Source organism: Pyxicephalus adspersus, chromosome 10, assembly GCF_032062135.1.
Source record: "Pyxicephalus adspersus chromosome 10, UCB_Pads_2.0, whole genome shotgun sequence".
NCBI classification, from domain to species: Eukaryota; Metazoa; Chordata; class Amphibia; order Anura; family Pyxicephalidae; genus Pyxicephalus; species Pyxicephalus adspersus.
Genome location: NC_092867.1, coordinates 19,775,978 through 19,802,134, shown reverse-complemented (window position 1 = coordinate 19,802,134; position 26,157 = coordinate 19,775,978). Strand labels below are relative to the sequence as shown.

The window sequence follows — 26,157 nt, the reverse complement described above, 5'->3', positions numbered from 1 at the left end:
GGTTTCCCAAGCCACTATCAGGGGCAGGAAAACTTCAACAACTTTATTTGCTATTTACAAAATTACAACTTAGCAAGAAGATAGAAAAAGGCAGACCCCTACAGTAGTTTCTACTATAGGTTGTTTTTTTTATTAAGGAAGTGGTAATCACATTTTTCAAAAAGTCTGTGGACCCAGCCCAATAAAATCTTAACCCAGTGTTTCCCAACCAGGGCACAGTGGGACCCTTGAGCAATGGGCAATTTGTGCCTCTCAGGTCAGTTTTAGTAACACCAATGATCTTTTTGGCTATATTTAAGAATTATATTCTTGACACTGGCCAGATTGATGTATTCAGTTTTACAACTTGATACATCACAGGGCTGAAAGAAGTTGGTAGCCATGTACTCACAACTTGGGTTACAGTTTTAAAAAGGGTACATGAACATTTTCTAATGCAAAATGTAATGTTTTCTTTTTTCTTTTAAAGGACCAAAAGGTTACTTTGCATAACAATATAAGGAAATGTCATATTTAAGTTTACTCCATGTGGACAATGTGTTAAAAATAGAAAACATGGTATCAAACTAGCAGTGCTTAAACTTTTGCATACAACTTGCATTTTTGTGACAGATAAATACGATAACATATGTTATGGAAATTACACTTTAAAGTGGTAATTTCCCTTCTTCAATCATTTGTCTCATCATAGTTTAACTGTTTGAAAGGATGCTGTAATTGGCACTTATTTGTGATCTCCCTCCACCTGTAATATGGTCTTTTATCCTAAACCTCTAGGATGCGTTGCTAGGGAAACTATGCATTCTGCAGACTGTTGTCAGGGCAACAGGAACAAATTAGATGCATTGCTATTGGGCTTTGGAACTAAATTTGCATTTCCTAGGAAATAAGATTATTACTGCTCCTAAAAATAATTGGAGTTGAAGTCAGGCATCAGAGAAATATGCTTGGCAGTTTACTTATGCAGCCAACACTTATCCTTGTTATTAGCCATTGCGTAATGCATAAGGCTGCTCATTTTGTTAATTTAATATGGGCTCAATTTTCTACACGGTTTAGATGTTGCTGTGTGAAGAGAGTTTAGAAAGCATGTTGATCTGTCTCTGATAGGCACTGAAGCTACTGGGATGTCATTTAAAATAATGAGTGCATATTAACAGCCTGATAAGTTCATTACCAGGACAATTAACAAAGGACTTTTAGGTAACTTGAGATGCCAGGGAAGATGGGCCGAGGACAATCAGGGGTGTCACTCATCCCCACCTAACACAACAGGGGTTTGTGACTCAGTGAATAATAATGTATCTAAACAAATAACACTTCTAATGACTCATCCAAGATCATGAGATCATTTCTGCCAATCTTAGTAACATAGAAATTTTGTTTGTGGTACTGTGGTATTACCTTACTGCTAAGTGATGTTATTTAGCTTACAAATAAAGTGTAGCTAAACTCAACCCTTTTATGTTAAAAAGAAAACAAACAGAATTTTTACTTAAGTGCAACACCCTTAAAAAAAAGGGGGTGCAGCACTGCTCCCTAATTCTCAATCACCTAGGCAATCGACAATGAATGGGAGCGCAAAGCCTTCTGTGATACCTACGTCACGCATCCCAGGAGGCTCTTCGGTGCTCCTTATGTGCATGTCTGAGCATCTCGGGCATGCACAGGAGCCTTTTCGTGCCAAGAGAAAAATTTGCCGATCTCACGCATGCGCAGTGAGATCAGCAAGTTTTTTTTTTCCAACCTACGACACCCGGTCCAGCGCCTGGGTCAGGTGACATAGGCAATAACACCAGGAAGCGCTGGCTTGGGGACGGATGCCGGGACGACGAGGGACCTGATGCAAGACACCTCCGGATGGTTAGGACTGCCCTGTGGGATTGAAGGTAAGTGGGTTGTTTTTTTGACACTTTTCCGTTTAGTTCCTCTTTAAGTATGTAAATGCACTCATATTTGGACTCTAAAAAAAAAAAAATGTATATTTACTGTATCTAAACTAATCATTGTGATTACATTCATGTGCCTATATTACCAAAAGGTAAAAGACAATGTCATGGTTGTCTTATTTGTGGGTTTCAAGTGGAAATCCAGCCACACCTATAAAGTAGCATTTTGTTCATCTCGTTTTCGTGCCTTCACGTTTTGCATGTTTGTAGCTTGTAAGCCAATATTCATTTGTGTCACACAGATACAAGTAGACTAACATTAGGGAGTGCATGTTTACCTGCCAAGTGGAGAAGGAACTAGGTGTCATGATTTTGCTATGTGATGCCTATAACTGCTTTTCACACGCTATCATTTTAACACTAAACTTTTTGATTTAAAGCTGGATTCATGAATGTGTATTTTTCTGCATTTTTGCCTTGTTTATAAACAACTTTGTGTTTTTCCTTCTGCCGTGTAATCAATGGGCACAACAGGTTTAGGAGTCCCAGCTTTAGAAAACAGATAAGGCAATCAATGTAGTGCATAGTTGTGGCTATTTAAAACAAGGAATCATTGAGTACTTGCCATGATGTGCAATCATACAGGTACACATCAAGGAAAACTATAGTATTAGGTATTAGAATATCCTACTGAAAAAAACTAATAAGGCCAGGTACAGCCAGGCAACAAACATATTCATAGTACCCCTGCTATAATTACTATTCCCTCAGCTCACAGTATATTAGCATGGTGGTCATTAGGAAGAATTGCTGGCCAGTACATATACTTACATATAGCCAAAAATACCATTGGCATCAAGTAAACTGCCCTGAAATTCACAAATTACTCATTGCTCAAGGAACCCTTAGCAACCGTCTGAAGAACCCTGGTTGACAAACACTAACTAATCTATGATTAGTTAGTTAATTAAATGATCTAACTAATTCAGCCTAACTGAAATCATCACCTTTTCCTCTCTGCGGTAGGTAGAAAGGTGAAGTTGTATAGCAGAGGTAGGCAAACTCCGGCCTTTAGACCAGATACGGCCTAGCCGGTAGTTTGTTCCAGTTTAAAGCCCCCTGGCCAATCTGGCCTAATCCCGGCTGGCAGCCAAAGGCGGAGCCGGAACAAACTACCAGAGCCACATGCAGCTCTTGAACCTCCGTGATGTGGCTTCCTTTCCTATTTACCGCGGCTGGCGTTAACACTTCTGCCGTCGGGGTAAATAGGGAACATTCCCACACCTTTGTATGCATTGCAGAGGAGAGGGATTTCCCTTCAGGGGGTGTTCCTGGTGGGGGTGGAGCCATTAGGATGGGACCTGAGAGAAAGTCTGGCCTAGTGTGCTCCAGCCTACCCCTGACATGGCCTAGTGGCCAAAAAAGTTTGAGTTAGAGAGTCTATATCTGTCTGACATTGCTTCTCAAGATTATCAGCAATCCATATGAGAAGGGTGCCTGTTCATCCCCAACGTGAGCAGGTACAATCTGGGTATATTTTATTAGAATGCCTTATATAGGTAATAAGCATAGAAAGGATGAGGCAGGGAACTTCAAAGCGGTTTCGGTTTAATGCCAGTTACCACAAACAAATATTCAAAATCAGCATCCCAGGAAAGAAGATTTTACCAGTAAAAATTTGGCAAGAAATAAACATATAATATATATGAAAGCTGCCAATGGATATTGATGCGAGAATGTAATATTCAGATTTAACTACTAGCAAGTATAAACACAACTTACCCGTTTATTCTCCACAGTGATTACAGTTGTTCACACATTTAGACCCTTTTGACACACGAGCACTAGAAGCTATGGGCCCTTATGTAATCAGGCTGAACAAAGGAAAATACTAATTTGTTCACAGTGTTAAAAGTGGAGACAAAAACAGGTAAGTGAAGAAAAGCCAGAAGTCAAAAAGTCTATTAACTTCAAGATTTGTCAGTTTAATTATATTATTCCAAGATTTAGCAACTGGGGGTATAAAATGCATCCAAAGAGGTGTGACTGCAGCCTTGGACGAGTAAAAAAAATAAATAAATAAATTATTCATCGGAATTCTACAAAATACAACATAGGGCAGGATTTTACGGATATGACCTTGCTTGCCAAATTTGTGTGTTATCTTTAAGGCAGATAAATACATGTGCTAGGTTTCTGAAACTTTTATTGAAAAGAAAATCATTCAGGCAGTGACACATTAAAAGAAAGGGAAAAGAAACAACACAAAAAACAAGGATGTGCCTGACACTCATGCCAAACATGATTCTTATACAAATTTGTCCAACTAATATAAAAAAAAAAAAAAAAATTAACATAACGTAATGTAATGTAAACAAAAACTACAAAGCTTCAGAGTAACCAAATGAACACATGTTTAAGCAGTTCAACATAGAAAAATGCTACCAGAACTGATGAAAATCAGCTTGGGCTATATGTTATTTATGAAAAGAGTGAGTGCCAACCATAATTATCACAAATTTCTGTCATGCTGAACTGGTGCCTGGTTTCATTCAGAAGAGACAGTAATTGTATATATGCTCCTTGGATCTGCCACATACAGAGAAACGTGACATCTTGATTGTGGGAGGCATGGAGAAGCAAATTCCAAGTTTAGAATCCACTCACTACAGATTATATCCAGTACATTTCAGTTTTTCTTTATTCCAAAATAGGTATTCATAATCCTATCACAAACCTCACCAAATCAAACTGAATATATGATAAAAAAGAAAAAAACACAGCAGAGGGTATTTTTGGGTGACAACAGCACATCCAAATGATCAGTGGACTCAAAGGTACAGGCTGGTGAAATTCAGAGAGTGAGGAATGAAAATAGAAGGCATTGTTCTGTTCTGCTGGATCACGGATCTCATCATCTCTTCAGAAATTCTCATTTGATTTATTTCAAAAATAGGACTCAGTGAAGGGAAGGAACATTTGCCTTCCTGCCAGAAGCAGATAGGATTTTGCAGTACGGATAGCTAAAATCATTGTTATTTATGTAAGAAGACAAGAGGAGGGAGGGGTATTTTTGATTTTTTTTATACCTATTGTAGTTTTTAGACCAGGTAAAAAGTTTGCAAAATAATCAACATTTTTGGACAACAATCATTTTTGCAAGGGACAAACTCTCCAACAGCAATACAGACTAAAATAAAAAAATGTTTAGGTTAGGTAGGAGGCTTTTAACCACCTGAGCGATAAACCCGACCTTGGTTCGGGTTCAAAAAAAATTACAATTATCGATAAACCCGAACTTTTCTCACTGTATGAAAATACAGTGAGAAAAGTTCGGGTTTATCGATCACTTACCTGGTCCCGCTGCGATCATCTAGCGTGGTGTTCCAGCGTCGTCCTCCAGCATCGGGTGCCCTCTCCGAGAAGAAGAAGCCAACCGGCGCTGAAGAAGAAGCCGGCCGGCTTCTTCTTCTCCGTCCGTAGCGTGTGCGTGTCCCTCGGCAATGACGTCGGCGCGTGTGCGGGAAATTCAAACTGAATATTAAACACATTTTGTATTGGATTGAATACAAAGTCCTGTATCCAATCCAATCCAAAATAATAGAAAATATATTTATGTGGTTTTGTCTATAGGTATGTGACGGACACTAGGGAGGTGTTTTAGAAAAATATATTACTATACTGTATACCGAATTATCGCATTTTCAGTATTTTTAATTTATTTATGTATTCTTGTTTAAGCTGATTTTTGTATATTTTATTTAATTTTATTAAAAGTAATTTTTTTTTTTACATGATTGTGTGTTTCAAACATTTTTTATATTCATGATATCTACTAGAGCCCTGTTCAGACATATTTCTGTAAATTACAGGTCTACAATTTAAAAAAAAAAATTTCATGAAAAACAGTGTAACGTTTTTGGAAGATAAATCTAGACATCAGTGTAACGCCCAGGAGGTTAAAACTAGGAAAGCATTTTCTTGTTTTCTGTTCTCTGTTTACCTGTTGCAGATTTGCTCGTCTGATAAAAGCTCCCAGATCAGAAAGTGATCCAGTTAGCAGAAAAAAATGGAAATTATTCTAACCCTTACCCATTCTATCTAAAAAAATGTTATTTATGAAAAGGTATTTAGGTATAAATATACTTTATCATCAAAGCTCATTAAATAGAGCTTAAAACATTAAAGCCATTTTAATTGGCTGGTAATACTTTGTGAGTGCTGGCATCTTGCCACAATAAGGATTCCCTGCCATTTGCTTACAGTTTGAAAGTTCTGTTTGGCAGTGCTGAAGTACATCAACTTTAAAGCAGAACTCCACTTGGATAATAAAAATGTACTAATCAATGTAGCCATTTATATAATGAACATAATGAAATGTATTTAAATGCAAATAGCATAAGGCTACTTACATTAGAATTTTGTCTTTCATGAACTTTTCTAGTGACCTGCCCTGATGGATCGAAAAACAGTGTGGGGCAGCCACTGTACATGTCAGATTCTCCCCCGAGACTAGTACAACAATTCGACGATTATCTGATGTGTATGTAGCCTTAGGACTTGATTTTTGCCTCCTGCTCAAAGCCACCCGCATCACACAAATGCATTCAGCAAATGATGACATCCAGGCTATTTTAATAAGTCTCGATTTAGCACTAAGTTTCTGTCCTGGTTGTCGTGAAATCAGCAGAATTGGTGGAAGGGTACTTAAAGCCTCTGGGCACTTGATACAGTGACAGAGTTAAGGTCCCTTTCTTCCTTGCCTATATAATATTGGATATGAAGTGGAGAACAACAAGGGCATATAAAGAAATGATCCCTTCACATTATTATTAGGAAGTGGACTTAAAACTCTGTAGTAATAGAGTTTTATTCATTGCAAAGCTTTAAATTAGTCTTTTTACTGTGCCCTTTCCAAGGACATTTTTCTTTTAAACTTCAATTACCACCAGACTTCTAAATATCTTTACATATTACATTAACCCCAAGAATAAAGTACATATTACCTATAATCAATCAGAAGGCTTTACACTAAACCTGAACCAGGTCTGTATACTGTAAACAGCAGCTACATTTTGCATAGTTGCCATGAGTCTTGTCTCAACTTCAAAGCTGTTGTAACTTTACTATTCTTCCTACCCATTCCAAATCCCTTTCCAAATAAGATTACCTGAGTCCACCATGCTTCTTCTAGGAGTGGAGAACGGTATCCAGCACCACAGTCCAGGCCACAATCTAACTAATGTCATCAAGTCACTGCAGTCCACAGCACCCTTGGAAGATCCTGCCACCAAGAAGTATCCATGGCAGCAAAGTGAATACCTGAGGAAGGACCTTTCTACTCTTTAAGTGAGAAACAAAGAATATTCGGGACCTGGTGTGTGAAGACCAGGAACGATGGTAAGTATTTAGCAAAATTTTTAAGAAAGCATTTGAAAAAATATCACTAAAGAGGCATATTATTTTTAGGGATGGGGCCTCAGAAGTAACAATTTAAGAAATACACAGAACAGCAAACAAGAACATGTCACTGTGAAAATTATACTGAAACAAAACAATAGTGAACTGGAAGGTATTGCAATGTATTCATAGCAGTTTCAGAGGACAGCAATGAGCTGCTATAGAATCAGACTGCATACATACAGCCTGTTCATTCTTTTTCATCTCTCTTTTAATGCACTTCAGCAAACGGCATGTTTTGCAGAAGAGTGATCGAAAGCTTTATTCCTTTTCCAGAACAAACTACATTCCCTGCTCTAATAACACCACAATGTTACTCCTTGTAATATAAAAACATCAATGTGTTTATTATAGACCATGAAAAAAAAAAACTTTAGCTCCATTAAAATTGTAATTTTATATTATACATCCACTTTTGTGCACTAAAAGCTGCTGCCTAGCCTGAATACCATTTTTTGTCATTTTTTACCCATAGAAAAAGTTGTAAATTCTATCAAAGGACACTCTTAATAAATAAGGCAAAACCAATGCTTTACAAGTCTAAATGATGGCATCAATACATTTAAGCTAAGCTTTAAGATATAAAACACACACTTTCTGTACATAATCAAAACATAAAAAGTATTTAAATCTAAGCAGTACAAGTTTCTGAATGTAACATGGTATTGCAATTTATTGCAAGGAGTCCCTCGGTTGTGCTGCAGTGCTTATGAATCAGGAAAGCTTAAGGTGATAGGAGAGAGCAGAGTGACAGGGGTAAAGCTCACAAATACCCTGCTTCTCCTTCTACCGTCCAGACACAGACTGAGGGCGGATAGGAGCTGTATGTAATCCAGCAGAGAAAATAAAATCTCCCACCTACCCCAAGTTGTGCTGTAGGGAAGAGCTGTCTACATCTTAGAAACAAACAGACAAAAACGAAGTGTCATTTGTTTACAGGCGAGACAGCTCCCATATATGTATTCCATCTGTGTTTTTTGTTTTTGTGTGGATTTTTGTGTGAACTTTTAAATATGATTCAATTTTAAAAACTTTCAATATTTCAAGTCACAATTTGCGACTATACTGCAAACCAACCTATATGAGGTATGTGTAAACAAAACATATGAGCTGAATTGTAAATGAAATGAATGGAACATCAAATAAAAGAAAATGTACAATGAATAGCGCTGATTAACCAAATGTTATTTTATTTGAACATGAGGATTCTGTAAATATAAAGTGATGTCAGCTGTTAAAATAAGTAAAACCCAGATTAAAATGGCATAATGCTGAATTAATCAGATTTCCCCAAGCTTTGAAGTGATCTTGGGATAAATAGTGCTGGAATCTAGAATATAAGTAGGGCATGACTTCTTACCAGCTGTTCCCACTAGGGATAGGGTTCCAATGCATTCCATTTTCCAAAGATTTTGTGGCTCTGTTGTAATCAAACTCTAACCAAATAAACTATCCCAAAGGTAATTACTGTATTGACTTTGTCAGGTGTTTGTGCCGACATATGGGGGGAGTCTATACAAATTAAAGGGAATTAGTGTAATATAATCAGACTGTTCTTACTGGGTCAGTGTACAAATCTGAGGTTACAATACTATGCAAGAAGGATAAATATCAGCAAAGAATATTGGTATTATCAGTAATACATTAATATTAATACATTCTTCTGCTTGCATTTCATTGAAATAAAATATGTTGTCAAGCTGATTAACAAGCTTTTATTCATCAGTCAGCTAATTTTTATGTTATCAACTAACCCAATAGTGATCTATTTAAAAACAATTAATCTGAATTTCTATGAAACATTGTATAAAAAGTTACCATGCAACTATATCTTGTAAAGCTAAAGCCTTTACTGTTCTGCAGTAATGCAAATCATGTATGTTGGTGTGCTATGAGGCTAGTAATTTGGAATGGGACTCCTGTCCTGCTATGTACCACAAACATGGTAACAAAATAGCATGTGCTGTGATACAAAAATAATTCAACATTTAAATGAATGGGCTGCCTCACTGCAACTCACATGTATGTGTTAAACTTACTGCAATTGATTGTAACAGTGGGAATGAGCCTTAAAACTATTGTAATGGGATAACATTTTGATATCCAAAAGTGTAAAAATAGTCTTTACATATATAGCCTATATTGGTATAGGGTATATTTATTTATGTATAGAACCCTTAACATAGTTAACAACTGGAATGACATTTACTGCCTATACCAATTTTTGTTCTGCCCAAAATATATACAAAAACATTATGATAGTAATAGCAATACTGCCCAAAAGATCTTAAATGTTTACCACATACGGTATGTTTATTCAATGACCACCAATGTTGGCCTCCTAATGTGAGAACATGTTTTCCAGTCTGCAATAACAAAACACAATCATTGAAATCTGATTACATGGTAAGCCTAAAAGGATATGAAGCACATTGGAACTTGTAAATAAAAATCGCTTTATTGGTTCTAGAGAAAAACCAATCCACTGAATGTGCACAGAGATTTCAGCCCTGGATCTTGCTCCAAGACACAAATGTCAGCATACTTGAGCTGTGAGCTAGAGAACCGAAACTTGTTGCCATTTGTGCAATACATGGGGTGCTTTTAACCTGGAGCCAAAAAAGTAATTTTTTTAATAAATTTTCCCTTTGCTTTCCCTTCAAACTGAATGTGTGGGCCGTGATCCCAAATGGTATCCATCCTAAATTTGGATAATGAGATTTTTTTAACATTTTTTTATTGTTAATATTTTTTAACAGAAGCTACTTTTTTTGGTCCTAGGACAGTATTAAACTAAACACTGATACTTGGGACCTCATTATGAATAGGTAAATCATGTTAAGGTAATTGGTAATTAATACACTATAATTGTTTGTGTTCATTTTGACTTTAAGCTTGCTCTGTCAGAATGAAACCTCTGAGCAACTTAAGCCGCATACACATGTGCAATAATAGTCGTTGGAAAGGACCTTTCATGATCCTTTTCAACGATTAGCACTGCACGATGCATGAATGTATAGCAAGTGCTATACATACAGCATCGCTCTGCTCTATGCAGAGGGGAGGGGGAGAATGACATAACGACACCCTGCTGTGAACTCTCCCCTTTCCCTTGCATTCGGATCGTTAGTCGTCCATCGTCCGTGGATACGTCAGGACGGTCGCTCAGGCAATGGACGACTGGCGCTGTACACATACCAGATTCTTGCCCGATATCGGCCCTGAGCCGATTATCGGACGAGAACCGGTGGACGTGTGTACGTAGCTTTAGAGTTCTGCAAACAAAAGGCTTAATGTGCCTACTCTATAGATTTGCCTATTATATAATACATATTTGCAATATTTTATACACAATCTGCAAACATCTGTAATATTTTACCTTTAGTCCTGGAGGCATTCACAACTGTACTGTACACAAATGGTATAATTTTATGCTTAAGTAATTGGTTTACTGATTTTTTTTTTAGAAACTCTAAAAACATTTCCACTCAAAGGTAAATTGAAGCAAAGCTACCAGGCAAACAGAAGATCAACTTTTCTGATTTGATTTATTTTTGAATTAACCATTTGCATGGTGAGGACTATTTCAGGCCATCTATGTTGTGGCAAGGGGCTTGCAGAAAATCACACCTTATATTTGCCCTGAAAGGTCCACTGTAAATGTTTTACATTTCTTGCAATAGAATTTCAAAGGTAGTATTCTGCAAAACTTTGTTAAATTTCTTGACATATGCAAGTTTCACCCCAAGGATATTTTTTTTTCTAAAAAAAAAAATGTTGCAGAGAAAATATTTTTTGTCATTACATAGACTGCCGTACCCATGTCTGCTTGTTTACCAGAGTAAATAATCCTCTTGTGTACAACACTGACAGAACAAACACACTAAGCACTCCACATTGTCTGTCTGTCTAGTGAGGTGCTGCCAGTTCATAAGTACAAATGATTCATCTAAATCTAATGTGCCCTCAATATGCAAAGTAAGCTAAACAGATGTCGGTCTAGGTTTCTTTCATAGTATGTTGCTATTAATCTTTATGTCTCGTCTAGTAATCAAGTTAGGGTTGTTACCTTCTCTGAAGAAAAACACCATGCTTCCAAGCTATATTGAAGGGAAACTATTGTAAAGTCTACATTAATGTTTTTAGAAATACATGTGAAGGCCAGGATAATGTAAATAATAGAGTTACTAGGTGTTAATGTGGAAGTCTACCCAAAATGTATTTGTTTTTTGTTTTTTTTTGCTATTTTTGATTACGAGTATGTTTATATGGCTGTACCTATCTTTATATTTATATCTCCCTCCCTTTACTATGAGGTGCTGGTAATTGGGAAAGAATGTGAGGTAAATTATAGGATATTGCAAACCACAAAAAAAGAAAAAGGGATGCATTTCCATCCGACCAGGAAAAGCAAAGTATGCGAATTTCCACCACTTCTGGTTTTATTGGGCATCAGTCACCAGAACAGGAAGTGAGGGGAAATCTCTTCAATGGGAACACAACAGCGGACTTGACTGAGGTTACCCACTCTATCAAAATGTAGCAAGTTTTGGGTAATCTACTGCTTTATTGTTTAAAGCTCATTCTCGGGCAAAAAAATGCCTTTTTACTCACCTAAAGCCACAGTCATGGAACACTCTAGTCATAAGTATAAACAGAAGGGGTCCTTTTTGGGTATCCACTTCCAAATGTTTGGCCATTGGCCAGATACAGAAAAAGGGTCTCTAGCAATGTTATTAGCCCAGGGAGACTGAGGGGGGCAGCTGGTCTGGGCACATCTGCAACACTGAGTTAGAAGTCCCCCACACAAAGAAAAGGAGCTGGAAAGGAGCATGGATGGCAGATTTAGAAAAGTATATTGTGCTTCACAAATAAGGAAATAAAATGCAGGGTTTGTTATAGGGAGGTGGTAGGGGATAAGCTTGATGCAATGTAAACATTTTAATTACATGCAGAGGTAATGTACCTCATTTTAGACTTACTGGATAAAGGTAATAAAACAATAAATAAATATGAGAACAATGGACTATCTGCAGTCTGTAATAGAGTGAAATGATACTACTACTTCTGGTAACAGGGACCATGTGATCTACACATTGAAACCATTAATAACATTCCTTATGGCAGAGAACATGTAAGCTTTACCTTAGATTAAGGGGATTGAAGTGGCTTTTTATTCATGACAATAAAGAGATGTTTCTTGACACTATATATTTTGATTTTGTGATGGTGAAATGTGCCTCACGGCTTCATATGATGTGTGGCTTTTAATGACAGGTCCAATTAAAAAAAAGGCTTATTATGGAAAACATTATGGTCACCAAGGCCATTTAAAGCCTATGCTTGACAACTACAAAACCAATGAGACGACAAAGAAAAGAATGAAAAACAAAAACATTTAAAAAAGGAGCAGACTCTGCCATTTGGTCTTTTTCTGTCATGTCTCTCCTATGTTTCTAAAGCTTTTGCTTATTGTCATGAATAGTCCTAGCCTTCTGACCTACCATCTTCAGCAAAAACAGATTTGAGAAGCTGGCATAGAATGGGTTTTGTCTTTAGTAAAAGTGCATAGCTTGTAATCTCTTCTGGGCCTCTCCTCCTCTTCTGTCATTGTTTATAGTTGTATTTGCAACCCCTATTTAATGTACAGCACTGCTGAATATGTTGGTGCCATATAAACCCTGTTCATTGTTATTAATATTAATAAAAATAATAAGGTGTTTCTAGTCCTTCTATTCTCATCACCATCAGTACCAGGTGTGCATGTTGTTAAACATTGACATAATCCTTCTACAAATATGTGAAGCCAGAGGGAAGGTCATGGAAAACCTCAACATGTGCTCTCAACCAGAAGAAGCCTGGTGTACACAGAAATCCCTGGGTTTATTTAGCTTATGTTTATATGCTATTTGACTATCAAGACTGAAATAATAAAATCAAAGGGGTTAGATGAAAAATGGATGCTATGGAAAACAAGGAGCAGATTTAACTAAACAAGGCAATTAACTGATAAATTACTACAAGATTCACACTGTTCTTTCAAGCAGTTTTTATAGTTCAGGACCAAAATATTCTATGAAACAAACTTTGAACTCTAAAGGTTTCAGGAATATTTACATGGTGTAACAATTAAGTCCCTGTGTTCCCTGCTGAGTACAGAGATGTGTGTTTACATATAGGTGTAACATCACTTCAGCCGTTATTCCACATAATGTGCAGAATACATGCAAATCTTTTTTCCTCTGTATATGAATTTAGCCACACAAAAGGGGAAATTTATGCTATGAGTGACCTTTTTAACAAAAATTCACAGTGGATAATCAACCAGTCATTAGGAGTGTTGAAATAGACTACAATAAAATTACTTGCCAAATATAAATTATTACACAGTAAAAGACCTAATAGCTCCGATCATTTTGTATTGGCGTCTGACACGGAGACAGACAAAGAATTGTCACCAGAGCAAGAAGTGAGGGAAAACCTTCCACTGAAACACTTTTGCATCTACAGCACAGAAAGTGAATAGAAATCCCTTACTTAGGCAGTGAAAAACAAACTGGGTCTACACAGACTGTTTCCCTAGCGTTTAGCCTGAGGATTTTAAATGGCCGCGTCTGACATTTCCAGCACTCCCCCTCAGCTACACGTGGGAGGTGCCAGAAGGCTTTTGGAGTTACATGGGCTTCTTGGCGACCCATTGCCTTGTGTCATATAGCAGTGTCTCAGGCTGTGTGTAGCCTGCTGGTATTCAAGTGTATGATGCTGCGAGCGCTGCACAATTTCCACGTTACATCCCGGACACAATGCCCCAGCTCTGTACCCAAGCTGCTCAACTGCTCTCTATGTTCGGCAGCACATATCTGTTTGAGCAACTATTCACCACCTGACCTGGGACCTGACCCCAAACATTGATGAACTAGCATCCAAGAAGGGATGCCAGGTATGTACTTTTCCTTGCTACTCAAAGGCATGGACTTGAATGGTTGAAGTTTCATAGAAGAACATTGTTGTTAGTATTATTGTTAGCCTGTGCAAAAAGGTTACCAAAAGGTTTAAAGGTTGAAATTTAACTCAGAAGGCTACAAATAAAGAAAGAGGCATTAGATTTTTTCCTAAATAACATTTTTAAAAAAAATTCTTATCCTTTTTTCTCAATACTAGGCTTGTTCCAGATTGAATGTTAAGCAAAACCTCTTCTGTTTCCATATGAAAAGGTTTTATATCTAATGCGAAGTAAAAAAACTTCCTCAATTTTTTCAATAAATTTCAAGGTTGGTCCGCGACTTTGTCTAAGTTTTTAATTTTGGCCCACTGTCTATTTGAGTTTGATACCTCTGCATTATAGTATATATGTTATTGAGAAATTGATGATAGATAGATACACAATCCTGCCAAGTTTTAGCCAGTCTAGTTATTGATCTTATATTTATGGGCAGTGCCAGACTGAATGATCCCAGAAGATATAGTTAGCTCCTAATAGGAGGATTGTCAATATCTTTCCCTTGATAATCTAACCCTGCTAGTCCCCAGTAGCTGCTGACCTTTTTCTTATAATATCATCAATGTGCACGCTTGGCTAAAACAGGTTTTACCTGCATGTTCAAGTGCCTTCTAAAATCTGTAACTGATGGAAACACAGTGGGCAAGAGTTAGCATTAAACTGCATATCAAGGCTTTGGGAGACAGATTAAGGAATACACTGGTGAATTGATGGGAAAGCATGTACCCATCCTTTGTAGTTATGAAACTGTTCTTTTCTGGTTTTGCATGGAACTCACCTGACAGAATAAAGCTAAACACATGGAGTTGTGGCACGAAACCCACAGCTTCTGCATGGATCCTGGTACACAGAATAGGACTTGGATGTGGATATTACGGTTAAAATTAGCTTCTCTATGAATGAAACAAGGAGAAAACAGATGCAGGCTTCATTCCCAATTGATTAAATTTGAGCAAATAAAAGTATTATTGTTTGATATGCACAGAATGTCTGCAACAATAAATGAAAAAAAAAAATATTTTTTCATATTATATTTTTTTAATTTTTCAAAAAATATATTTGTTTTTATTAAACATAACCTCTTTTGAACTCTTGGTTTACCTAAGTTATTTCTTCCTCTGGCCGTACAACTATGTTCAGATGTGCAAGCATGTTTTTTTTTAGCATAGGGAAAAGGAATTTGTCGGGCATAATTTTCATTATACCTATATTGCCAGATCTTGTTATTGCACGGCAAAAATTCTAAGTTTACTAAAGCAGAGACTTACATGAATGATGAAGCATAATCCACCAGCACCTTATAAATCCTATGACATTACTGTATCCAGATCACTAAGGTGTAGCTGGAGGGGAGGTTGTAGTCTGTGCGGATGGTAGCTTACATTTAATGTATAGTTTTATACAGGTCACATCAGCAGCAGTGCTCTTCAAATGCTAGAATTAAGTACAGAATCCTATACTTAACGCCTACAAGTGATTACATGCATACATTGCTTCCTTTTAAATCCTGGACCATGAGAACACATTGACGTAAAAACCGATACACTTCAAAGCAAAAAAGAGATGCAAGTACACAACTATATAGATAAGTATCAGACTGCATCATCAGCTATTTCTTGCAACTGGAAAAAACAACAAACAGTAAGGGGATTAACAGCTATTTATTCAAATATTACATACTGTTAAAAATACTTTTAGCTGTTGAAAATACCTTTTCAGCTTCTAAAGGCACAATTATTACATCAGAAACACATATTTACAGGGAATAAAAAAAAATAATTTGGCATTCATATGTTCTCCGCAAACTGTTTAACTTAGTATTAATTGCCACTATAGCCTACACATTGAATGAGTCTATAAATAGTAAATTAAACTTGTGGTGGAAGTGTCAGCCTTGACCTTATGCTATTAGAGAAATGGTAAAAGAGCAACGATTAGTCTATTAGGATTCTTCTACCCAGATCTTACAGTGCAATGTATAAAGTACAAGTACTTTATACAAAAAAAGAGGTGCTCATTCGGCCACATAGATGGCAACAATGTATTTAAAAAGGAAGATAAAACCTAACTGCAGTAAAGAAAAAAAGAATTCCACCATTTAGACTATTGCAGTTAAACAGTAATGGAGACCCCTAAAACCAAGAACTAAGTAGACAAACATTATAAAGGACTTTGCAGGTATGCAATAGCCATTAGAAGGGTGAAAAGATGTTGCCTTCTATAAGGACAATGGAATGCCAAACTGAACAATGCACCTGAAACAGGTAAATTGCATTTCAAAACTTACACCCTGGTAAGAAATTCGAATTAAAGTATACCTCCATTCAAAAACAAAGTTTTAACTTGTAGATGTGCTCATTCATCATAAAAATGTAAAATCACAATATATTTTCTCACTTTCATAGCAGAATGGGAAGGTGAATTTTAGTCTACAGTGGTGACCTGGGGCAGGCCTGATAACACTACATAAGATTTCAGCGCCCTAAAGTTTTGGTAGGATCCTCAAGTACAGTTATGTAATTTTCTTGTAGTTATAAAAAAAACATTTTCAAATGGTATACATGTAGTCCCTGAGTTAAGGATATCCGACATACAGAAGCTTCCTAGATCCGAACAGGCTTCCCTGCTCACTCCTGTGCAGAACAGGGGCTTGAAGGGGGGAGGGGGTGGTTTGCAAAACTTGCAGAAGAAATCTTTTGCTAAACACAGCTTGGTTGGTTGTGGGTGATCTTAAAGAGTAACTAAACTCAAAACTTATCTTCGTCTTCTCTTCCGGGTTCTTCATCCTACGTCACCCGACCTGGGTGCCAGATTGGGTGACATAGGCAATTTTTTTTCATCCTATCTCACTGCGCATGTGTAAGATTGGCAAATTTTTCTCTTTGCACAAAAAGGCTCTTTCTGCGCATGCCCGACCATCTCGGGATGCCTGATGTAGGTATCCCGGGAGTCTTTGCGTTCCCATTCATTCTCAAATGAAAAAAAAAAACATAATTTTTACCTTACATAAAAGGGTTGTCGCCCATTTTATGTAAAGTGAAAATTCTGACTTTAGGTACGCTTTAAGAGTGAAGCTAATCTGTAACATCTTGTAACTCTTCAATGACCAAGACAAACTCTGCAGCTGTTTCTGTTTGCATGGCTGGCTCCAGAAATTAATGAATGTCTAGGCTCCCTAAAGTTTTTTTTTCTTTTTGCTTTGTTAGTGATTAACTCACAGTGAGGATTTTATACAGCAACTGACACCTCACTGCCTGACTTACATACAAATTCAATTTAAGAACAGACCTACAGTCCCTATCTCGTATGTAACCCGGGGACTACCTGTAAAGAAATAAAAGGTAGCAAAAAAGCAGTTCATTGTTCAGCATTTGTTCAGCAATTCAAGCTATACATTTTACAGGACCACAGTCTTTCTGCTCAGTACTTCAGTTCAGTTATTGTGCAGCTCTAACTCACTGTCTCACTTTCAACCATTGCATCCAGGTATTGCACCGGCCTTCCCCAGTCTCATTGGTGGTTTTTATTTTTTGTTTGTGAATTGTGTCATTGCGTTGTTATCTTGACTACTTATGTTCCTACTTTTGACTACTTCATCAGTGTGTACATTTTTTGTATTCTTTGTATGTCCTGTAATTGTATTATTATTTATCTCAATAAAAACACATTTTTTAAATAAAAAGAAATAGGAGAGTTTCAAGAACCCTACATCATTACCAAGGAGATTGGTGTGAGCTGGTGAAGTCCTGGAACACCTGAATGAAACAGGAGTAGGATGAACTGTGCAGCTGGGAGAATAGTTGCTAATAATAAAACAAGTATTCAAATAACAAACTAAGCTAGTTAGATATGCAATCAACACAATTGACACTGGTTTATATGAAAAATTCCCTGTAAATAAAAGCCATTAAGAAACTGGGTGCCCCATAACCCAATAAAACATTTAGAACCCAGAGGACTGAGCAAGACAATATAGCAAGTAACTATATGCAGCCCATTTTATCCCTCAGTTACACTACATATAAATCCCATGGCACCCATAACTCATCATTATTGTTCAAACAATTATACATTCAAGAAATTAAACGTTCCATGAGTTTAATTCGACCCAATCTATTAAATATATACAGAAGATACAGATTTTGTTTGACCTAACCAAATATGTTTAACATGAGCCAGTGGGGTAAAGCTAAGTCAGTAATGGCATTAGAGATTTCCAAGGATTTTTGCGGATTCCAGAGCACTCTACAAGAATACGGTAGAAGACTGTGTTGAGGTACCTAAAGGGTCATGCCAATTTACAGACACCACTAAAAACAAAATATTTACCCAAGCAAATAAAATGAAAAGATACACACAAAATAAAAGATGTATAATCTTGACAGACACAATGAACACTGAATTTATAGTCGCAAAAAGAAGCACAGTATAAGAAATACTTGACTGGTTGCTATTGGGTACTACAAATTGCTTCAACTTGTACAATTAGGGTATTAATATTCATAAAGTTTGCAAATAAATGAATGTATGTCAGTGGAATAAACTACATAAAGCCTAGCAACATCCCATCAAGGCAGGCTTTACTTCATTTCACATTAGCACAGCAATTAAAACCTCGGTGATAGCATTTGCTTGTGGTGAGAATACCTTTTCTGTAATGAATGCCAAGTGGTATAAAATGCCTACACAGCATGTAACAGATCCAGACAAAAGTGACGAAATTTTCTCTGGAGTAGGAGGCAGAATCCTGCTAAGCTTCTTAGCCCCAACAAAAGAATACACCCAGAACACACTATCCCTGTTCCGTGCATTACCACGCAAAATATTTGGATATAGTAGGAAAGAGCTAGACTTTCTGTCAAGTTTTCAATGCTGTCTGTGTCCCTGCTCATTGTTAACAACACAGAGAAGGGAATTTCAATTTTTTTTTTTAAGTTGTCCCTAGACCAAGAGATAAGTGGAATCTTCTAATGGGGACATTTGTTCCAGGAATAACTAACAGGGAAATTCCCTTCATTCTTTTTTACTATCTTGTTGCATCTCTGTGACAGAAGTAAAAAAAAAAAATTTCACTGATACTTGCAGCAGAGTTTCAAAATTTCCTACTCTAACCAAAACTACAAACCTTTTGGCAGAGAGATCATTTACCATTTGTTTTTACTACCATTACTTTTTCTAGAATATGAGATCTGTCATTTGTTTTCTCTGGGTTTAGGCATAAAAGTTTTCTAATAAAAGTATATCACTTTCATTCAGTTTATGTTCCCCTGTCTCAGACAGTAATCTCTCCAATGAAGACAAAGATAGCAAAATCAACACCGGTTAATAGCAGTACAGTGCAGAAAAGATAGGACCAAGTCACATGGGCGATCTTGTAGCAGTGATTTATCTATACTCTAAATTTCTGCAAATAAATTGTCCTTCCCCTATGTGATATGAAACGTGTGGTTTGTACTGACATTTTTATCTCTGCTGGGGAGATTTACTCTCACTTCCTGTCAATATTCTATAACACAGGGTATCCCTGAAACAAGAAATAAAAGAAACTCTTTCTAACAATAACAAATCCCATATTGCTTTTGCAGCTTGCCTAAATTAAATAAATAGGAAACCTGTCTTCATAGAAGGATGGAGGCTGCCACTGCATATTTACCCTAAAGAAAATATTAGCTACTTGTTTTTATGCCAATTCCTTTGCTTCAATAATGTAAATTTGTTGCCTAGAACAAGTGTAAAGAAAAGGAATTTTTTGAACTTTTAAAAGGCATTTATTTAAATTATCTGATCAGCATATTGTACGTATTAGTTCTAGGACAGTGGCTCAAAGTACTAAACCAGTGGAAAATCATAACAGTAAGGTAACTTGTGTGTTTACTTCAAAGACGTTACAACATTTAAATATTTTTGGAACTTTTGTGTAATTAGACTATACTTCTGCAAAGCTGAATTTCTAACCAAACATATATTTGGTGTGCTTGAAAGTATTTGATCGTGTTGAAAAATATCCTTCCAGAAGCAAGAGCTTTTTCACTGACATTCATGCTTTCAAATTGTGCCTCTAAACCTAGCATAACCTGTCAGATCCAATCAGTTTTGTTTATTTCTCATGTAAATGAAAAACCACAGACATTACTAGGCACATGAGGCTGAAGGGTAGAAACTGAATACTGACCTGATAATAGAATGAAAAATATTAAGGACCATGCTGACATATATTTACCACTGTAAAGCCATCCATGTAGCTGCTGCAGAAACTCTTGAACAGTAGAGCCGTAAAACACTATTCTGCTTGATATAACTTTCATAAAAGGGACCTTGGTTAGTGGGCCATTTTGCAACCACTAGAAATAGAGCTACATAAAAACTATTTGTAGTAATGCAAAACAGTCTGAAATACTTGGTCTGTGCTACATTGGTATACTTCTCTGACTGCAAAGTTTGTTCATAGAGGCAAACTGAGCCCAGAAACCATTTAGACTGGTTGAATCACGACTGGCTTCTCATATCACTTAGAAACCATAAGAGTCATGAATTCACACTGCCCAACCAAAGAAGCTATTACTAAGCCAAATTATGTCATCACATCTCTAATGTATTAGTCATAAAAGAAAAAGAATAAATGGGGAATCTAGCCCAATTTACTACAATCCTGTGGGAGGGGAGATAAAAACCAGCACAAATAAATCCAGAAGCTAGAATCTCAGAGATAATCTAGCAGATGATTCACTCCATTCTCCCAACCCACACAGATTCACAGGCAATAATGTAGATTTCTGCCACTTGACACCAGACTTCTACTCTATAAAATAATTTTCCACAAAAAGAAAAAAAACAGGTGGTTTATTCATTCTAGATTCTAGAATAAATAAATGGCCAAATACCTGGATATGTTACCTACAATCATAGGTCATATCCTACAAATACCGAACAGTCTCCTTCCAATCCTAAATTGGTTACATGCCACAGGATAATTCTGGGCAAAATATAACAGAGATGTTCAAAACTGTAGCACACAGTGCCATGTCTAATACTCATAAGCAAGTATCCAAAAATTAGCAATTGTGAGAATAAATGGCAGTGGTTGGGACTGGCAAAGGTTGGTGAAGTAAAGACATTACATGATCCTACCCCCTGACCTCCACATTACAAGGCATGTTCCCAAAGAGATACCACAATTGTTAGGTTGGTATGGCGGTGTTCATAAGTAACTACTTTTGAGGGATAATGATTTAGGAGTCAACACAGGTATTCAACGAACAATTGTTCCACTTGAGATCTTCTAGCAAATGCACTTAAATTGGAACTGAACTCAAAACCTAACGATTTGTTAGGGGCAAACAATTAGAAGTTATAATTGTGACAAAGTACATTTTGTCTTGAGCCCATGCTGAAAAACAAAAGAACCTACTTATATGCAAGAAGGCCTAGGCACTATTCTAAAGCCTCATGGATGTGCATCTGCAGCTTGAGATCATCTAAATCACTGCTGCCTCAGAGTGGCAGTCTCACCAGATTTATAGTGAGAGTTGGTGAGGTCACTAATGTGATGCTCACATGTGTGAGCTTGAGATTCTCAGGGATAGGTTAAAACAACAGTTTCTCCTTTAAAAACAGAAACACAGCCAATTCAGCCCACGGCTACAAATGTTTCTTCACTTGCTTGTTAACAATTAACTCATTAGAATAACATACATTTTTTGTGTGCCAAATGTAGTAAAAGCTGTGGTTAAAGCTAAACTCTAGCTTTCAGCCTCGCATAGTTGTACCGTCTCCTCTCCTGTACTAAATTCATTATTCACTGCACAATGTGTCTGACACTGCATTAGAAACTGCAGCAAGTGAGATAGGGGCTTACTTGAAAACAGCCAGTATTATCAAGCCCTTTAAACTTTGGGTATTAAGCACTGCTAAGTGGGTACATTTTCAGTTCATGTCACAGAATCATTAGAATGGAATAGTTAAAATGGGCAGCATGGTGGCTCAGTGATTAGTAGTCTGGCCTTTGCAGCGCTAGGTTCCAGGTTTGAATCTCAGCTAGGACACTATCCGCATGGAGTTTGCATGTTCTCTCCGTGTTTGCGTGGGTTTCCTCCCACATTCCAAAAACCATGCCATTTAATTGGCTTCCCCCCAAAATTGAACTTAGACATAACAATGACATATGACAATGGTAGAGACATTAGATTGTGAGCCTCTTTGAAGGACAGCTAGTGATATGACTTTGGACTTGTACAGCGCTGTGTAATATGACGGTGCTATATAAATACTGGTTAATATTAACAAAATAATTAAGACTAAAACAAAAACAAATTGAAGCCAGTTTTTTTTTTATGGTAGAAGTGACATTTTATGTTATGACATTTAGTTATGTCTCTTCTGCAATAAAACAAACTTACTTGCCATTTGCTATCTTTGTAGAATGTACTGTACACTACATGTGCAGCTCAGTGTCCAGACCTGGCATACCTGGTTGCTGGGAATGAATGAGTTACAACAAGATTCTCGAAGATCTCGAACCTAGAAAAGGACCAAGTGAAAGTGTTGATGCTGTTGCACTGATCAGGGTAGATGAGTTTAGCCCAAGGTTAATATAAAAAAAAAAAAGCTCTGTTTAAAAGAACAAAACACCTGTTCTACACAACATAATGTTGCTGATTTAATATAGGCAATAGGGATGTTAACACCATCAATTATACTCTTATAATAACCAGTCACATGCCAAAAAAATACATATAAAGGAATTTTATTCTCATTTTTTTCTGATTTTTTCACATGGTTGAGAAATTGAAGTGAATCTTCATGATTGTATGAACAGTCTGAACTTAGAAAATCAGCTTGATGACACATTACTTGAAGTTTCACTGCCGAAAAGCAATACAGAATCATGTAGGTTTCTATCTGGAAAATGTAATAAACCTTCCCCATTACTCATTGTGGATACATGATCTGTGTTTATTGCTCTGCTGAAGCTTCGAATACAACAATGAACACATCATTCAGCCCACTAGAATGTTGTTCCATAGGCTATGCTTGTGTCACACGAACTCCTCCAGAACATTATATCACTTTGGAAAGTTCTCAAATTCAGCAAAGGTAATGCATATCTTCACTGTGTGTAGCATTTTATTATGCAAGACAAATGTAATGTAAAAGTAACCTTCGCTAGGCCAAAGAGTGTAAAAAAAATGTGTATATGCCTAGGGATGCAAAATCTTTATCTTGTCACAATTATTTTTCATTCAAAATTATTGAAAAAGTGAGAACATTAACCTTTTAATAATAAAAATAGTATACACACCATATTATATGTACAATGTTTCTCTGTCTATTCACTTAATTTGGTAATAAAAGGAATAGCAAGATGGTGGCACCTGGCAAATTTTACCAAATGCTACAGTGAGGTCAATGGTTTTGAGTGAACTAAATGGCCATAACTACTAAATATGTTGTCAGTTTGCCAAATTACAAGAACACTTTAACCCCCCACCCCATACGAAAATGATAATCAGCACTGATAAATTAAGTAACAAGTTCACAAATGACAAGAATGGAAGAACTGTATAAATGAAGCATGAACAGAATATCTTTGATGGCAAAAATGAGAGAATACGCCAGACACAGAAAGTGCAAATTATCCCAATGATAATAGGGACATAATAAAACCCAGCATCACAAATCCATTCCCTAGAGTTGATTCCATATCTAGACATTGTGTGATAAAGAATTAGATACAATAATGTATTATCAGGAGCTATACATGAAACATTACAATGCCAAGGTTTAGGAGCAGAGGAGAGCAGCATCTCGGTGATGACATAATCCCAGAAAACATCTGGAGGACACCTGTAGGGTTATAAGCATCTCTTGCCACTTCCAGGCACTTCAGCATTGGAGGACCCTATTGTTCTCTAGTAGGGAGAGGGCGTGATTGCTCATTCATGATTCTGGGCTTCTATTAGACAATGGTTAGCTCATTTACCTACCTTTGAGGTGGCGTGGTTGATGGACTCTGTGTACTCTTGTCTGGCTTCCTCTGGGAAATGTAGGGATGCTGCTGGACAAACTGTTACCCATGGTACCCAAAAGGCAGCACAGTAGCTCAGTAAGAATGGAACAAACCCAGAGGGACTGATGCAGAGCTGCTGCTGCTGCTGACAGATCAGTAGAAATCTTGTGTTTGTAGCTCCTTGAATCCACTAATATATGCTTTTCTCTTACCGAGGGACTACAGCCCCCACTGTCTTCTCCCTCCCTCCACGTTTGGCTGCTCTTGCTGTCGTTTCTCCACTGTGACCTGCTTGGTTCTCTGTCTCCTACCTTTTAGGCTTTTGCTAAGATATTCCCTCCTTTGTGAAAGTGCTGTGGGGATAGCTCCATGCCTGCTATTCGGAGCTTTCAGCCAACAGAACTGTGAGCTTCAGTAGGCATCAGAGCTTGAGCCTGCTACCTGGTATTGTCTCATGAATAAATGAGCAGACAATCACTTGGCCAATCCAGTTCCCCTACCCACCCCTTTCTGTAAACTGGAAACTTTTCTGATCACCAATACCTGCTTATGCTTTATTACCACAATTGTTAAATCCTTTTTTCCTGCTTTGCCACAAACATTTCAGCAGTAAATAGAGACTACAAACACATTCTGATTATTTGGAATCAGAACATATATACATAGACACATATAGAACACTCCAAGGGTAAATAGTATTAGGTATTAGCTTAAGGAAATTGGAGGATTTTCATTTTAGATGTTAAGAAAAGAAACCAATGCTAAGTGAATCTGGAAGCCTATGCTTAGTGAATACAGAGGATACCATTACTGACTTCTCCCTCTGAAAATACTAGTTGCCTGTCATGCTGATCCAATGTTCTCATCTCTTTATAAGTCATTGACTTATAACAAGCATGCAGATCAGCAGTTTACGCATCTGTTGTTTGATCATTCCAATTCAGTGGTTCAGAATGTGTTGAAGTAAGAGGATCACAAACATTGCCAAGCATCTAGCAGTTTCAGAAGAAGCCTTCTCAGCCTCAATGTTTCTTTCAGCATTGGTCTCTTTTAAGCTGAGGGTTTAGGTAGAAATGTCATGTTAAGTTAGGGGTTAAGTTTTAGGGTTAGCTAGACTAGCCATACATTTAAGAATTTGGTTCAGTGATTGTACTTCTGAATACATTTTTGTTTTGCAAAGCATTTGAAGACATTATTCTTATTATTATTGTTATTAATAATAATAAACAGTATTTATATAGGGCCAACATATTACGCAGCTCTGTTGCAAATGACAGGCAGATACAGACAGTGACACAGAAGGAGAGGACCCTGCCCCGAAGAGCTTACAATGTAGGAAAGTGGTCACCAACCTTTTTACAGTTCCACGGATTACTAAAATCACCTGCTCCCGGCTGTGCATGCCGGGTGTCGATCAAAGGGGGAAAAACCACCCCCAGAGTGACGTCATTATGACATTACCCTGCCCACTCTTCCATCGCAGATCTGAGCCCACTTCCCGAGCCTGGGAACTGTACTGGGGACTTGGCTTGAGGCTCTGGGCGGTGCGTCCCCCCCTTTCGGGGGTGCACCGGCCAGAGCCACGGACCACCAACATTTTCTCGCAGACCACTGCTGATCTAGGAGACATAAAATGGTGGTTTTAATTGTCAGCAAGAAGATGGAAAAAATATTGCTGTGATCTAATCCAGTGAAAGAATCTGATCAATTCAGACAACATTACCACAGTTTCATCTGACTTCAATTAATGTTCTTGATCAAACTCCTAAGTGATAGATTGGTTACTTAGTAACAACTTTCAT

The 26,157-nt window shown here is 37.2% G+C and overlaps 1 protein-coding gene across 2 annotated transcripts in view; it reads right to left on the bottom strand.

Moving 5' to 3' along the window:
• Nucleotides 1-24,725, bottom strand: part of NEURL1 (neuralized E3 ubiquitin protein ligase 1) — a 122,521-nt gene extending 97,796 nt beyond the window's left edge. The window contains exon 1 of one of the 2 annotated variants that reach the window (XM_072425058.1): nucleotides 24,667-24,725. Coding sequence is in view for 1 of the 2 variants with exons in the window: in XM_072425055.1 (XP_072281156.1) it covers nucleotides 24,333-24,423 (91 nt within the window). In the remaining variant the exon portion in view is untranslated. The other variant, XM_072425055.1, reaches the window with a different exon arrangement.
• Nucleotides 24,726-26,157: the final 1,432 nt, after the last annotated feature.